The sequence below is a fragment of the Phocoena phocoena genome, chromosome 1 (assembly GCF_963924675.1).
Source record: "Phocoena phocoena chromosome 1, mPhoPho1.1, whole genome shotgun sequence".
NCBI lineage: Eukaryota > Metazoa > Chordata > Mammalia > Artiodactyla > Phocoenidae > Phocoena > Phocoena phocoena.
The window spans coordinates 52,467,909-52,486,064 of record NC_089219.1 but is presented as its reverse complement, the minus strand read 5'-3'; the positions used below and the strand labels follow the sequence as shown (position 1 = coordinate 52,486,064).

Here is an 18,156-nt window from a genome sequence, read left to right as displayed (position 1 = left end):
TAACCCAGCAGGTGTCCCACACATCTACCTCAGTACAAATTATTAGTGTAATAGAGCTTTTAGTTATGCATTTATCTAGTAATTATTGAACGGTTACACAAAACCAAGCTGAGCAGCCACGGCCTTTTATGAGGCTCGCTCGGTGGGTGGCCTTACAGTTCATTTAGGATACCAGTTCGCTTGCAGACAAATTAACTAAGCAGCCTTCTCCTTTAAATATTTTCCGTGTCACAGTGAAACTCTTTACAGTACAGTGAAGGTACAGTCTTAATTACATGCTTCCTGACTTTTGTTTAGTTGTAGTTTTGAAACATTTGCTGGCACTGTTTTTTCCTTCGGCTGGGCAGTAATAGTTGGTTGTAAGTATCTGGCTAATGAAGTTAATAATTTCCTGAACTGGGACTTAAAGCGCCTTCGCTAAAAAGCTGCTTCTCTTTACCATCCAGTTCCTCCAAAGCCCATCAACAACGTTTCCCATTAGGCTGGACACCAGCACTTGAGCTAACCTTGCCCAGTGTTCACAAGCCCTCTTACTCGCTTTTTAGTGCTCCTCAAAGGTCGTACTTGTTAGGTCTGTGATGCCTGCGTTTGGAAGTCAATTCTGATTGTGAGAAAGACAATGTAATGTCTTCTCAAATGACATACTCCAGTAATAAATAAACACCTTGCATCTGTTGGCAGATTATTTCAGCGCCTTGTTAGCAACAGGTACTTAATTGCTTCTCATTTTCCTGAGATGATTCAATTGCACTAAACCAGGAGAGACAAATTAGATTCAGCTCCACTGAAAGGAGCACCAGCGTGTTCCACAACTAGGAAGTTTTCCTAAGAGGCAAAGAAGTTTGCCAATATGATACGAGAATGCTAAACGAAACTACCGCTTAGGTAGAGGGCCTATGTCAAGGAAGGGTGCCATGGCTATGAGAGTGACGAGGCGCCAGGGACTATTCCTTCTTCAGGATCCTTAGTTTGGGCAGACACATTTCTAATACCACAGAAAATATTCCATAAAAAGGGGATCAAATCATTTTGAGCTCAGCATTTCTCTTAATGCCCATGAAAGTAGAAGTTCTTAATTAAAACCAAGCAAATGTATATTGAGCATTTATTCACCATGCTATGCATCTCCCTAAATGTTGCCCAATACACGCACTTGAATACTGTATTATTATCACACATGGGGGATGGAAAGAACTCCCAAACTTTCTGTTTGCTTTCAATCAAATCCATGTTCTTATTCATTTATTCAACAAATATTTATTGAGTGCTTTCCTAATGCCAGGCACAAGGCTGAGGGATACAGGATATCGGGAGGAAGAATAAAGAATGGTCCCTGTTCTAATGGGCCCTGCCATCTAGTGATAACTGCTGCCTTCCTGTGGTACCTCTCCTTCCTTCCTCCTCTATTATTGTCTATGAGTCTCCGCTCTTCCAACCTTTCCTGGTGACCTGAACTTCCTGGAAGGTTATCTTAATTCTCATAATTCTCCGCAGTATATTTTTCTTGGCCAAACTGGGAGATGTTAACTTCAGACCCTCAGATGTTTCATCACGAAGAGCAAGATCCCTGTTTGGGCCATGAGGATCATGGACTTAGAGAGGTTTAGAGAGCATGTAAACGTCTGAACAGAAACTGGCAGGATTCTTTGAAAGCTGCACAATAAATCTTTGGTTTATATGGCTATTGTTTTAATACATCTTGTGCATGTTTTTGGAATCAGGGCAATTTGATTTCTAAACTCCCTTCACGTGTATGTGTGTGTGTGTGTATATATATATATATATATATATGTATGTTTTGACCCATAAAGAAGTGGGGCTTTAGCCCTGTGCTCACATTTTGTATGTCTGGATTCCTCAGTACTTAGCTAAAGCATGACTGCTGTTGCCTTGCACGCGTACAACTAGGAGGTACTCTGAGAACAGGGGTAAATCACGCTTGTTTGGACTCGCCCAGTGCCGAATGCCATGGTAGTCCTCTATCAGGTTGCCCCCGACCCTGACAGCACCCGGGAGTCCCCATCACAATAATACAACGGCTGGCTTTCTTATCTGCCCTCCACCAGGAAGTAAGCATGCTGAGGCCAGAATCCAAGCTTCTCTTTTTCACTCTATTAAGCAAGTAGCAGAGCACCTTGTACACTGTAAGTGCTTGATAAATACTTGCAGAACGGGTCCCCGTAATGAGAGTCTGCAAGCTAATTTCAATATTCAGAAAAAAAAAAAAAAAAAAGCCAAACTGACCTCCAAAGTTGTCTTTGAAGTGACTCGCACCTACCAGAAACCCTGCGTTTACCAGTAGCAAGGATTCAGGGGCTCATAAAAAATGTCAAGTGATCTGTTTATGGCTATTATTAAAAAAAAAACTCAGTGTGATAACACGGGTTATGTCATGCTTATCGAAAGATCTAAATGGCTATGTCATATTTTTGACTAATAAAAATTGTGAAAACAAACTAATTGTTTAAATAAATGCAGTTGATTTCTCCCAGCGGTAGAGAAAAAGGTAGAAACTGCTGATATGGTGAAAAAGGCACAGCACTGGAGACTAGATTTCTAGTCTTGGCTCTGGCCAGCTCAGATTTCACATTTCTATGAGTAATGGGAACTATGCTGCTGACTGCTAGCCAGCATATTTCTCCCCTATTTACCTACTTATAAAGCCCCAATTTTATACAGAGCAGCAAAAATATGCTCAGCTATAAAACCTAGATTTTTCAGCCTCCCTTGCAGCTAGAGGAGATCGTGTGGCGTCGTTCTGATCATGCTGTGTAACGTTCTGTAAAAGGTGGCGGAATGAGCTGGAGGGGGCACTTTTTGCCCTTGTCGGTTCCCTTCTTTCTGCTTGGAATGCAGATGCATGGAAAGAGGGCAGTGGCCATGAAAACGACCCATTAAAGCATGGGTAAAAGAAGAAATCTCAGTCCTTGATGGTGCTTTGGTGACACCATGACAGTCCTGAATCATGTATTTGTTTCTATATGAGAAAAATACAACCTGCTTAGTCCGACTTTCAGTTACTTACAGGGAAAGCATTAAACCAGAAGATTCTCAGAGCACTATTCTGAAATTCTATGGCTCTAGATGAAGCTCAATCAGTGCTTATTTGCGATTACTCTCAACTTCTGCCTCCCAACGTGTATAGTGCAGGCCCCTCCCTGCTTCTCAATCCCGAAAGCACAGAGTTGCCTTACCTAGTGCTGAGCATTTAAATTAAGTATCATTCATTATCTTGTTTTTGAAAATAGCAGACTTTAGGCAGAAACATAAGTTTCAAGAAGACAAACTTTCAAGAAGTTCGAAAATATCTCCGATGAGTACTCCAAATAATTATCAAAAAGAGTTAGGCTCTTTTAAATCATCAGGCAAACCTACAACTCTTAAAAAAGGCAAAAGGAAGAAAACGGATTTTTTTCTCCATTATCATGAATAAGATAAATTGTCATGATTAAATACTTTCTTATGGTTGAAATTTTAAGTACTGGTAAAAGAAAGTCTTTGAAAGCCCAATCGCTCAGCTTGAAGTACACAGTAATTGTAATAATGTATAACAAAATACAAATGCCCTTACCGAAACTTAATCTCTTCCCCACTCCCTAGGACGCTGCATAATTTTTAACCCCTTCACCTAATTTTAACTACATAGGTGGCAAAGTATTACCCCCATGATACAGATGGCCAAACTGAGGCCACAAAGTTAAATGATTTATCAAAGCCATAAAGAAAGCCAATATCAGAGAAGGGATTCACTTTAAGAAACCACATGTCTCTACCTTCACAAGGTAAATAGGAAAGTGATTAGAATAGCATAAACTAAGAAAAAACATAGCTTTTAATAGCAAAGCCTTACTTCATAATCTTGCAAAAGCTTTCTTTGGATGAAAGGCCATCGTTCTTCCTCATCTTTAACATTCCTCATAAAGGAGTACTATATAAACTATTATCCTTTGTCACCCTTTGTTCTTCTGAAGCAATGACAATCTGTCAGTGTCAGGGAGGGGATGAATGTCTCTTGTGTACCTTTATGTGCAACTTGAGTACTTTTTATTCACTCAAGCAATATTTGAGCATTGTGTATGAGACATAATGAAGATACCCAAAAGCACACATTAGAGATCCTTCCTCTCAGAGGTTTTGCTCTAGAGGAGGGACAAGACATGTACCTTAACTAACAAAGCAAGACCATGTCGGTGGAGGGAATGTGCAGGCGTGAAAGTCTCCCGGAGTCTGTGGAGTGTGAGATGATGGTGGCCTGGGTGGAGCTGAGCAGGTTTCGGGTAGAAGGTGGTACCCAAGCTGGTCTTAGGTTGGGCAATATGTGGACAGGCAAAGGCAGGAGGACAGCCTGAGATTTTCAAACCCTGGATGAAAACGGGTGATTTAATTGTTTGTATGACCTGAGTACATACTCTACTTCCAGGCACTGTGCTATGGACTGCAAATACATGATTTCATCTACTCCTTAGCTAATACAATTCTCTTGAGGTTGAGACTAGGATCTTCAATTTATAGATGAGGAGCCCATGGCTCCAAGAAGGAAAGCTATGTGCTAGGTTCTCACAGTTGGTGAAAGTGGTAGAGACAGGATTCAAATACCAGTCCATTCGACCCCCGAAGTTTTGCACTTACCCACTCCCTTCCAGGCTCTATTTTTCTGCCTCAGCTTTACAATCATCAAAGAGAGGTTTCCTTTTTAAAAGGTGGCCACCGAATTTCCAAACATAGATCATTTTTGCAGTGAAAAATGGGGTCATTGTTTTTTCAGGGAGGAGACCTTGCTTTTCTGTAACTGTTAAAATACCACCCTTGGCCTGGGCACTGAGGTACGTTACAAAGCTACTGCTTACTAACTGGTGTTTGTCTAGTCGAGGTAGTCCCCTGAGAAATTTTAAGGAAGGCAGCAGAAGTCTTGCAATCTAGGTGCTATCCAGAGGTGACTATACCATGTAATTCTGAACAAGGGTGTAGTAAACAGCCTCCCCTGTGCCCCAGGATCCTGATAAAGGACACACCTTTCTCTTCTTCCTTTTGAAGTTGGATCATCTGTCAGGATTTTCTAATGATTTATCACTTCAGACTGTGGTAACTCCTTATAATAAAAAGAACATGTGCAGTTGAATTCTCCTTTATGCCCAATGTCTCATTTATTCCACACTGGCTCCCTCGGTCAGACTCTCCTCCTTTAAATCCGGCCTCATCTTCCTAAAATATCAACTCTTACTCCCAGATGTGATGTCATTCCAAGCATTAGCTTTCCAACTAGTTCAGAGAAGAATAACTGGGATTATGATACCTGTAGCAAGTATGTCTTAAATAATAAGCACCTGAATACCAACCTTTAAAAAGGTCTTAGCCCAAGAGTGTCTCATGTTAGTCTATCTCGATTCTGTGATGCTGACCACAAAGATGCTGCTGAAGTATTTCATCTCAACTACCCCACTTCCCTTCACCAGACCACTAAGTGGGGCAGGATGCAATAAGAATGGGTACCTGAGTAGATTTCCCAGAAAGGAGAACTGAGGATGCTGGGAACCATCTTGAATTCTGGTGAGAAAAAAAGAATCTTTGGAATTCCATAATTCTTAAATTGAGCATCTTTCTCTTTTCCACATAAACAATTTCATGAGTATGAATAGATCAAAACTCACTGTCCTGTAGGCTAAGACGGTCCCCTCTGGTCCAACCCAGTGTGGGTCATTTTAGCAAATGTGATTGTTTAGCATGAAGAAAGCACCCAATCATGGCACCCACAGTAACTGCTAGAATCATTTCAGTAATTTCTAGAACTATGGTTTTAAGGCAAGACACACAGAAGGCATTCAGTATTTATTGAATAAATGGTAACATATGCACATTGCTTTGTGCTCCTCAAAGCATCTCTACAAATATTGTTTTATTGTAGTTTCTGTATAAGCATATGAGGTTGGGAGAAAATATTCATTCAGCAGTAGTATTGTTCCCATTTTATTGATGAGGATATTAAAAAATTCAGAAGGTAAGTGGAAAGGGAAAGAGGCAGCTTAACCAACTAACCTGAGTGCTGACATTGCTGCTTCCCAATTCTTATCGCCCTGCTGCGCCCATGAGTCTTTTCTTTGCTTGGAATGCCCTCCATTCATGTAAGCAATTTTTAAGATTTGACTTCAATGTTATGTACACTTTGAAGTCTCTTTATTTGATATAAAGTGATAAGTAACAGTGCATTCCACATCATCTTCTAAATGCTTATTTTCCTGCACTAGATCATATGCTCTATGAGGACAGAAACCACTGATTTCCCAGTGTCTGTATAGTGACAGGTACTCATTAAATCCTTGTTTAATGGATGAAGGAACCTCCATAGTTCCCTCCCCTGAGGCCCTACAGAACTGTATGCTTTTCACATTAATTTACCATTTAGAACGTTAACCTGACCATAATAAAGATGAGAAACGCCACATGCCTTATCTCCCTGAGACCAAAAATCTTCTGACTAAAAGGGCTTTGTATTTCTTACTTCGCACCACAGTTTCAATGCTTAAGGAATGTTGACAACGAGGAAAATATCACACTGCCCCATTTAAAGAGACTCATTCTGGGACCACATAATCCCATTCAGATGCAAGGTTTTCAAGTTAGGAAAAAATACATATTTAGCTTCTCTGATTGTACCACACACACTCTCACACACAAGTGAAATAATTAGGGATCTTGAGAAAGTTCCGTCAATGATCACAAGATGTTCAAAGATGGGGCAAGTGAGCATCCATAATTGTGGAGAGAGAAACTGCTTCACACAATAGTCAGAATACTTATTTTCTTCAGTCTGATTTCTGCACGTGTGCATTGGCCAGCCCTCTCAGCTGCCATATTTCCCTGAGATGCACACAGAGTATTCATAAAGGGATTCAGATTTGTGGCACTCACATTGAGATTAATGCAAGAAACATCAGTTTCCCCAGGCGTATGTCAAAGTAGACAAGAGACCATAACTTTCTAGGATGTTTTATGATACCAGCTGGTAGATCACAAACCTACCTAAACGAAAATCTGATGGGAGAAAGCAAACGTGGTTACAATTATTCGTACTCCTACTGTGGGAGTTTCATAAACAAACTAATAAATATTTTCATCTTGCAATAAGATCAAGTTAAGTGATTTGCTGACATTCTCTTGAGGTTTAAAGCTTGTCTTTAATGTGAAATACAAATCATATTTCTTGTGGACACATTTTAATAATAAACTTAAAAGCACATGAGACAAAAATAATGAAAACATTGCAATGAAAACCAGACAAACTATCTACCACTTCAAAAGGAGGGAATGAAGATGGCTCGTCAACACAGTGATTGCAGACAACCTCAATGCAAAATGCCACATATTGAAATCAGGTTTCAAGGAAAGGGAATCAGCAGGGGTGAGAGAAAATGAAAATAAGCTATTGCTTGAAAAGAGGTAATTGACTACACAAAAATAAACTACCTAACACACGCACACAAATACACACACATTCACGTGCATGTGATCCCCTCGTATAATTTGTAGGACAGGTTTGATTTTCCTTTAATTCAAATTACCTCCCACCTCTTTTCAACATCCCACCAGCAAAGAAACAGGTAAGGATCAGGGTTTGATGCCAAACCTCTTGGGTCCCTACAATTCCAAAGCAGCCCCCGAGGATAAGAAATTGGAACACTTGCTGCCTTTAGGACCACTCTGGGGGAGCCTTCATTGTCTCTCATTTTGCTACTCTGGTCCCAAGGTCATGATCTAAGCACAATCAAGGGTGCCTGTGGAGCAGCTCACCTCTGGGTCCTGTAATGACAGGTCGGTGATGCTGTGTGAATGCCGTTCCCAGGGAGGAGGTCTGCGAAGGGGAGGGGCTGCTGAAACCAGACTTCTCCGACTTCTTCAGTGTGGTTGGAGATGGCATTCCTGGCAGGAAGGATGGATTGACAAGCACACTTAAATCACGGAACAACAGTTTATGCAACCTAAAAGATTAAACTTAAAAGAATTTAAAAAAGAAATCTACCTGTGAAGGGAAAATTTGTTTTGAATTGGTTTGAACTTGTCATAGGAACAAACAGGTGACAGAACGGTCCCCTGATATCAGCACAGAGCTGATTTCAACTTACTCTCCTAAATCTCAGTCCATTTGGGGGTTACTGATCTTCTCTAATTATGGAGCACCACTTCCCCAGTGCTTCCTGAAGTTGTTGTCTGAGGCAGTAGGCTTTCGGACCCTTTGTAAAGAAGGTTATAGAAGCATGTGAGGACCTCACATGCAATCACCTTATCTTGTCAGTTACTTTACTGCAGTGTCAAGGCACTCTCTCCACATTTTACACAATTTAGCTATTTTAACATTTAAAAAACCCTCATCAATGGTAACTCAGTTGCTCGTCCAATGAATAATTTATAATAGAATAAAAAGAAAAGGTAAAAGTTAAAAAATAAAAGTTAAATGGTTAAATAAGGTATAACCAATGCAAATAACACTGTAAAAGAATAATGACAATGGAAAGATATTTAATGACATGAAATAAAGACATGGAAAGCGATTACAAAATAGGATATTATACAATGATGCCATTTTAAAATGTATTTCTATGTACAGAGAAAGAACTGGAAAGAAATATGCATAAACTATAAGAGTAGTTCTCTCTGCATGTTGGATTTGAGTGATTTTCATTGCTTCTTTTTGCTTACTTGTTTTTTCTACGATGAATATATTTTATTTTAAGAAAATAAAAGCTTGTTTTTTAAAAGATAGTATTTTTACTATAGTCTAAACTGTTCATAGCATTTCCAGCATAGGAAATGCTTTGGGAAGAAAATAATGGGAAAGTGGTCCCTTGTAATTACTGCATCTGTAATGTTCTCGGCAACTACGCTGATACACACAACTAGAGGCATCTATCAGTTTGGTAGGGTGCCAATTAAAACAATGAAAACTTGGATATAAAAATAAAGGAAATGACTCCTAGTCTCCACATCACAGGAAAGATTTGGGCTCTTTTAAATTTGCAGCACAAAATTGGTCTGATTTCATGTTGAAAGAACCAAATCTCATATTACCTATACATATCTACATGTATTATGTTCTGCCTATGACCAGAGAATTATTTGGGTGAACTGGAAAAATAAGTAATAAAAATAATAATGATATCAGCATGTAAATGTTACTGAGTACTTGCTAAATTCTATGTACTATTCTAAGCACTTTATAGGTATAGATCTGTTTAGAAATTTGGTTAGTTTGTCTAAACATGTCCTTGTTATTTCTAATCACAGATTTCCTTAATGAAATTCTACAAGACAACCTTCAAGTGTGACCACAGATTCTGTAAGGAGAGAGACCAGGTCTGCTTTGCCTGCCTCTATTTTCAGGCTATCTAACAAAGAGTCTAGAACATATCAAGTGGCCTGAAAAGATATGTAAACTACCTGTACAGTCTCGGCTTTATCTGTGGCTTTACTAAGAGATGCCTGGACAGAGCAAAACTTGGGGTATTGACCCTAAGAAAGAGACAAATTGCAAATCGGCAAGCACATTTGCATAGTCAGACATAAGGACAACATGAAGTGGCGTGTGATTTCACACGAGCTAGACAAATCCAGATCAGATCCGTTCTACAGATCAATATGTGTGTGATTTGAATTAGAAACAAGTCACTAAGTGATTTAGCTATATCTGTTTGCTCGCTGAATCAGTAACCAAAGTCATGGCATGCCAATGTCCTAACATCGTTAGGACGAATTGAGATTTTGGATCAACGTTCATTACAAGCAACCTAACCTAAGGTATCATCATGTAATTACATCACAGAAGAGATTTCAAATTAAAAAGCGAAAGGAAAGAAATAAAAAGCTCCCAAATGTAAAGAAATCTCCCAATTCATTCAAAACTCTTCTGTGCAAGGCAATTTTTAGGCTTCCAACCAGTCCACTGATTTAAACTCAGTCAAATGCTTGAATTATGTGTCATGGAACAGAAATAGAATAGAAAATGAAAATGTCAAAACTTTTGAGATGGCAGAATTTTTTTCAGATGATGGAATTGATGATGAAATGCAGTATCTGAACTAATCTTATTAAAGAAAGCAAATGGCTGGACTCAAGGAAAAGTCATTTCTTTGAAATGTTCATGTTTTCCAACCCATGCAATTCTAAATATGTCAGAAATGTTGACATGATTTAAACCCACCACTTAACGCTTTTAAAAGGGGAAGTGGAAGTCAAATATAGACAATTAGCATCAAAATGCTTATCAAGTTAGTAAATGGATTCAAAATGATCAAAATTTAAATCCTCTTTGAAAGGGTTAAAGAGAGAAGAAGTACTTTCTGCATACAAGAAGAACAAGCCAAACTCTGTATAATCTTCTAAATTTATCACGGTCAAGTAATATGAACCCCAAGGCTGTCATGAATCTCAAAATTACTTTGTGTTTTCAATTTTTAAAGACTCATATTGAGCATGTTTCCTTATTATTTACTTATATTTTCTCCATATGCATAATGTATGTTTTGGTTAATTTGCTTTGTATACTTAATTGACCAAATGAAGTTTTAAAATGCTAGTCAACTGCTTTATGTTTAAAGCTAGACAACATTAATCCTGCCTTTTATTTTTGAAATCAAATTTGGTTTCTGTACGTTACTTTAAAAAGAAACTCTTTGTTAAAATTTCTTTTACCAAATAGCTATGCACAACTGTTACACAATTACTGCACAGATTGACTGATTGGCTTTCTCTTAATGAGTCAAAATTTTGATTTAGAACTATTTTTTAGAAGTATCAGATTTTTAAAAAAGATTATAAAGTAATGCTACAAGTTTTTCTGGAACAAAGTATTACTTCAAAGTTCCTTTCAATATGTAAAAATAAAGAATTATATAGAATTGGAAGCAGAAATTTACCATAATGTTTATTTTCAATGGGACATTCCTGGAGACCTTCAAGATGGCGGAAGAGTAAGACGCGGAGATCACCTTCCTCCCCACAAATACATCAGAAATACATCTACATGTGGAACAACTCCTACAGAACACCTACTGAACACTGGCAGAAGACCTCAGGCTTCCCAAAAGGCAAGAAACTCCCCCACATACCTGGGCAGGGCAAAAGAAAAAAAGAAAAAACAGAAACAAAAGAATAGGGACGGGACCTGCACCAGTGGGAGGGCTGTGAAGGAGGAAAAGATTCCACACACTAGGAAGCCCCCTCACTGGCGGAGATGGGGAATGGCGGACGGGGGAGCTTCCGAACCACGGAGGAGAGCGCAGCAACAGGGTTGCGGAGTGCAAAGCGGAGAGATTCCCGCACAGAGGATCACTGCCGACCAGCACTCACCAGCCCGAGAGGCTTGTCTGCTCACTGGCTGGGACGGGTTGGGGCTGGGAGATGAGGCTCCGGCTTCTTCAGAGGTCAGATCCCAGGGAGAGGACTGGGGTTGGCTGCGTGAACACACCCTGAAGGGGGCTAGTGCGCCACAGCTAGCCGGGAGGGTGTCCAGGAAAAAGTCTGGACCCGCCTAAGAGGCAAGAGACCATTGTTTCAGGGTACGCAAGGAGAGGGGATTCAGAGTACCACCTAAATGAGATCCAGAGATGGGTGTGAGCCACGGCTATCAGCGCGGACCCCAGAGATGGGCATGGGACGCTAAGGCTGCTGCTGCAGCCACCAAGAAGCCTCTGTGCAAGCACAGGTCACTATCCACACCTCCACTCCCGGGAGCCTGTGCAGCCCGCCACTGCCAGGGTCCCATGATCCAGGCACAACTTCCCCGGCAGAACACACAGTGCGCCTCAGGCTGGTGCAACGTCACGCTGGCCTCTGCTGCTGCAGGCTCGCCCAGCACTCCGTGCCCCTCCCTCCCCCTGGCCTGAGTGAGCCAGAGCCCCCAAATCAGCTGTTCCTTTAACCCCGTCCTTTCTGGGCGAAGAACAGATGCCCTCAGGCGACCTACACGCAGAGACGAGTCCAAATCCAAAGATGAACCCTAGGAGCTGTGCGAAAAAAAGAGAAAGGGAATCTCTCCCAGTAGCCTCAGGAGCAGCAGATTAAAGCTCCTCAATCAACCTGATGTACCCTGCATCTGTGGAATACCTGAAGAGACAACGAATCATCCCAAAATTGAGGCAATGGACTTTGGGAGCAACTGTAGACTTGGGGTTTGCTTTCTGAATCTAATTTGTTTCTGGTTTTATGTTTACCTTTGTTTAGTATTTAGAGTTTATTATCATTGGCAGATTTATTGATTTGGTTGCTCTCTTCCTTTTTTTTAATATATAGATATATATTTTTTCCTTTTTCTGTTTTTGCAAGCATGTATGTATATACTTATTTGTGTGATTTTGTCTGGATAGCTTTCCTTTTACCATTTGCCCTAGGGTTCAAAGTCTGTCAGGATTTTGTTGTTGTTTTTTTAGTATAGTTTTTAGTGCTTGTTATCATTGGTGGATTGGTTCGGTTACTCTCTTCTTTCTTTCTTTTTTTTTATTACTTTAAAATTTTTAATAATCATTTTTTATTTTAATAACTATTTTATTTTATTTTATTTTATTTCTTTTTTTATCCCTTTTCTTCTGAGCCATGTGGCTGACAGGGTCTTGGTGCTCTGGCCAGATGTCAGGCCTCTGCCTCTGAGGTGGGAGAGCCGAGTTTAGGACACTGATCCACCAAAGACCTCCCGGCTCCATGTAATATCAAATGGTGAAAGCTCTCCCAGAGGTCTTGATCTCAACGCTAAGATCCAGGTCCACTCGATGACCAGCAAGCTACAGTGCTGGACATCCTATGCCAAACAACTAGCAAGACAGGAACAAAACCCACCCATTAGCAGAGAGGCTGCCTAAAATCATAATGAGGTCAAAGACACCCCAAAGCACACCACCAGACATGGCCCTTCCCACAAGAAAGACAAGATCCAGCCTCATCCACGAGAACACAGGCACTAGTCCCCTCCACCAGGAAGCCTACACAACCCACTGAACCAACCTTAGCCACTGGGGGCAGACACTAAAAACAACGGGAACTATGAACCTGCAGCCTGTGAAAAGGAGACCCCAAACACAGTAAGTTAAGAAAAATGAGAAGACAGAGAAACACACAGCAGATGAAGAAGCAAGGTAAAAACACATCAGACCAAACAAATAAAGAGGAAATAGGCAGTCTACCTGAAAAAGAATTCAGAGCAATGATAGTAAAGATGATCCAAAATCTTGGAAATAGAATGGAGAAAATACAAGAAATGTTTAACAAGGACCTAGAAGTACTAAAAAGGAAAGAAAAAAAATGATGAGTAACACAGTAAATGAAATTAAAAATTCTCTGGAAAGAATCAATAGCAGAATAACTGAGGCAGAAGAACAGATAAGTGACCTGGAAGATAAAATACTGGAAATAGCTACTGCAGAGCAGAATAAAGAAAAAAGAATGAAAAGAATTGAGGACAGTCTCAGAGACCTCTGGGACAACATTAAATGCACTAACATTCGAATTATAGGGGTCCCAGAAGAAGAAGAGAAAAAGAAAGGAACTGAGAAAATATTTGAAGAGATTATAGTTGAAAACATCCCTAATATGGGAAAGGAAATAGTTAATCAAGTCCAGGAAGCACAGAGAGTCCCATACAGGATAAATCCAAGGAAAAACACGCCAAGACACATATTAATCAAACTATCAAAAATAAAACACAAAGAAAAAATTTTAAAAGCAGCTAGGGAAAAACAACAAATAACATAAAAGGGAATCCCCATAAGGTTAACAGTTGATCTTTCAGCACAAACTCTGCAAGCCAGAAGGGAGTAGCAGGACATACTTAAAGTCATGAAAGGGAAGAACCTTCAACCAAGATTACTCTACCTAGCAAGGATCTCATTCAGATTCGATGGAGAAATTAAAACCTTTACAGACAAGCAAAAGTTAAGAGAATTCAGCACCACCAAACCAGCTTTACAACAAATGCTAAAGGAACCTCTCTAGGCAAGAAACACAAGAGAAGGAAAAGACCTACAATAACAAACCCAAAACAATTAAGGAAATGGGAATAGGAACATACGTATCAATAATTACATTAAATGTAAATGGATTAAATGCTCCCACCAAAAGACACAGACTAGCTGAATGGATACAAAAACAAGACCTGTATATATGCTGCCTACAAGAAACCCACTTCAGACCTAGGGACACATAAAGACTGAAAGTGAGGGGATGGAAAAAGATATTCTATGCAAACGGAAATCAAAAGAAAGCTGGAGGGCTTCCCTGGTGGCGCAGTGGTTGAGAGTCCGCCTGCCAATGCAGGGGACATAGGTTTGTGCCCCGGTCCGGGAAGATCCCTCATGCTGCAGAGTGGCTAGGCCCGTGAGCCATAGCCGCTGGGCCTGCATGTCCGGAGCCTATGCTCCGCAACGGGAGAGGCCACAATGGTAAGAGGCCCGCGTACTGCAAAAAAAAAAAAAAAAGAAAGCTGGAGTAACAATTTGCATATCAGGCAACACAGATGTTAAAATAAAGACTATTATAAGAGACAAAGAAGGACACTACATAATGATCAAGGGATCAATACAAGAAGAAGATATAACAATTATAAATATTTATGCACCCAACACAGGAGCACCTCAATGCATAAGGCAAATGCTAACAGCCATAAAAAGGAAATCAACAGTAACACAATCATAATAGGGGACTTTTAACACCCCACTTTCACCAAAGGACAGATCATCCAAAATGAAAATAAATCAGGGAACACAAGCTTTAAATGATACATTAAACAAGATGGACTTAATTGATATTTATAGGACATTCCATCCCCAAACTACAGAATACACTTTCTTCTCAAGTGCTCTTGGAACATTCTCCAGGACAGATCATACCTTGGGTCACAAATCAAGCCTTGGTAAATTTAAGAAAATTGATATCGTATCAAGTAGCTTTTCTGACCACAACACTATCAGACTAGATAACAATTACAGGAAAAAATCTGTAAAGAATACAAACACATGGAGGCTAAACAATACACTACTTAATAACCAAGAGATCATTGAAGAAATCAAAGAGGAAATCAAAAAATACATGGAAACAAATGACAATGAAAACACGACGACCCAAAACCTATGGGATGGAACAAAAGCAGTTCTAAGAGGTAAGTTTATAGCAATATAATCCTACCTCAAGGAATAAGAAACATCTCAAATAAACAACCTAACCTTACACCTAAAGCAATTTGAGAAAGAAGAACAAAAAATCCCCAAGTTAGTGGAAGAAATCATAAAGATCACATCAGAAATAAATGAAAAAGAAATGAAGGAAACGATAGCAAAGATCAATAAAACTAAAAGGTGGCTGTTTGAGAAGATAAACAAAATTGATAAACCATTAGCCAGACTCATCAAGAAAAAAAGGGAGAACACTCAAATCAATAGAATTAGAAATGAAAAAGGAGAAGGAACAACTGACACTGCAGAAATACAAAAGGTCATGAGAGATTACTACAAGCAACTCTATGCCAATAAAATGGACAATCTGGAAGAAATGGACAAATTCTTAGAAATGCACAACCTGCCAAGACTGAATCAGGAAGAAATAGAAAATATGAACAGACCAATCACAAATACTGAAATTGAAACTGTGATTAAAAATCTTCCAACAAACAAAAGCCCGGGACCAGATGGCTTCACAGGCACATTCTATCAAACATTTAAAGAGCTAACACCTATCCTTCTCAAACTCTTCCAAAATATAGCAGAGGAAAGAACACTCCCAAACTCATTCTACAAGGCCACCATCACCGTGATACCAAAACCAGACAAGGATGTCACAAAGAAAGAAAACTACAGGCCAATATCACTGATGAACATAGATACAAAAATCCTCAACAAAATCCTAGCAAACAGAATCCAACAGCACATTAAAAGGATCATACACCATGATCAAGTGGGGTTTATTCCAGGAATGCAAGGATTCTTCAATATGTGCAAATCAATCAACGTGATACACCATATTAACAAATTGAAGGAGAAAAACCATTTGATCATCTCAATAGATGCAGAGAAAAGTTTTGACAAAACTCAACACCCATTTATGATAAAAACTTTCCAGAAAGTAGGCATAGAGGGAACTTTCCTCAACATAATAAAGGCCATATATGACAAACCCACAGGCAACATCGTCCTCAATGGTGAAAAACTGAAAGCATTTTCACTAAGATCAGGAACAAGACAAGGTTGCCCACTCTCACCACTCGTATTCAACATAGTTTTGGAAGTTTTAGCCACAGCAATCAGAGAAGAAAAGGAAATAAAAGGAATCCAAATCGGAAAAGAAGAAGTAAAGCTGTCACTGTTTGCAGATGACATGATACTATACATAGAGAATCCTAAAGATGCTACGAGACAACTACTAGAGCTAATCAATGAATTCTGTAAAGTAGCAGGATACAAAATTAATGCACAGAAATCTCTGGCATTCCTATACACTAATGATAAAAATCTGAAAGTGAAATGAAGAAAACACTCCCATTTACCATTGCAACAAAAAGAATAAAATATCTAGGAATAAACCTACCTAAGGTGACAAAAAACCTGTATGCAGAAAATTATCAGACACTGATGAAAGAAATTAAAGATGATACAAATAGATGGAGAGATATACCATGTTCTTGGATTGGAAGAATCAACATTGTGAAAATGACTCTACTACCCAAAGCAATCTACACATTCAATGCAATCAAACTACCACTGGCATTTTTCACTGAACTAGAACAAAAAATTTCACAATTTGTATGGAAACACAAAAGACCCTGAATAGCCAAAGCAAGCTTGAGAATGAAAAACGGAGCTGGAGGAATCAGGCTCCCTAACTTCAAACTATACTACAAAGTTACAGTAATCAAGACAGTATGGTACTGGCACAAAAACAGAAAGATAGATCAATGGAACAGGATAGAAAGCCCAGAGATAAACCCACGCACATATGGTCACCTTATCTTTGATAAAGGAGGCAGGAATGTACAGTGGAGAAAGGACAGCCTCTTCAATAAGTGGTGCTGGGAAAACTGGACGGGTACATGTAAAACTATGAGATTAGATCACTCCCTAACACCATACACAAAAATAAGCTCAAAATGGATTAAAGACCTAAATGTAAGGTCAGAAACTATCAAACTCTTAGAGGAAAACATAGGAAGAACACTCTATGACATAAATCACAGCAAGATCCTTTTTGACCCACCTCCTAGAGAAATGGGAATAAAAACAAAAATAAACAAATGGGACCTAATGAACCTTAAAAGCTTCTGCACAGCAAAGGAAACCATAAAGAAAATGAAAAGACAACCCTCAGAATGGGAGAAAATATTTGCAAATGAAGCAACTGACAAAGGATTAATCTCCCAAATTTATAAGCAGCTCATACAGCTCAATAGCAAAAAAAAAAAACACCCAATCCAAAAATTGGCAGAAGACCTAAATAGACATTTCTCCAAAGAAGATATACAGACTGCCAAAAAACACATGAAAGAATGCTCAACATCATTAATCATTAGAGAAATACAAATCAAAACTACAATGAGATATCATCACAAACCAGTCAGAATGGCCATCATCAAAACATCTAGAAACAATAAATGCTGGAGAGGCTGTGGAGAAAACAGAACACTCTTGCACTGCTGGTGGGAATGTGAATTGGTACAGCCACTATGGAGAACAGTATGGAGGTTCCATAAAAAACTAAAATTGAATTACCATATGACCCAGCAATCCCACTACTGGGCATATACCCTGAGAAAACCATAATTCAAAAAGAGTCATGTACCAAAATGTTCATTGCAGCTCTATTTACAATAGCCCGGAAATGGAAACAACCTAAGTGTTCATCATCGGATGAATGGATAAAGAAGATGTGGCACATATATACAATGGAATATTACTCAGCCATAAAAAGAAACGAAATGGAGCTATTTGTAATGAGGTGGATAGACCTAGAGTCTGTCATACAGATTGAAGTAAGTCAGAAAGAGAAAGACAAATACCGTATGCTAACACATATATATGGAATTTAAGAAAAAAAATATATCATGAAGAACCTAGGGGTAAGACAGGAATAAAGATACAGACCTAGTAGAGAATGGACTTGTGGATATGGGACAGGGAAGAGTCAGCCATGACA

General features: G+C 39.3%; 1 protein-coding gene across 5 annotated transcripts in view; it reads right to left on the bottom strand.

The window, feature by feature from the left end:
• Nucleotides 1-18,156, bottom strand: part of NFIA (nuclear factor I A) — a 406,846-nt gene that overhangs the window by 71,258 nt on the left and 317,432 nt on the right. For 4 of the 5 annotated variants that reach the window (XM_065883966.1, XM_065883942.1, XM_065883949.1 and 1 more), the window contains exon 7: nt 7,786-7,914. The exons of the other annotated variant lie outside the window; for it this stretch is intronic. In XM_065883966.1, the coding sequence (XP_065740038.1) occupies nt 7,786-7,914 (129 nt within the window). The remainder of the gene's footprint in view (nt 1-7,785; nt 7,915-18,156) is intronic. 5 annotated transcript variants of the gene reach the window in all.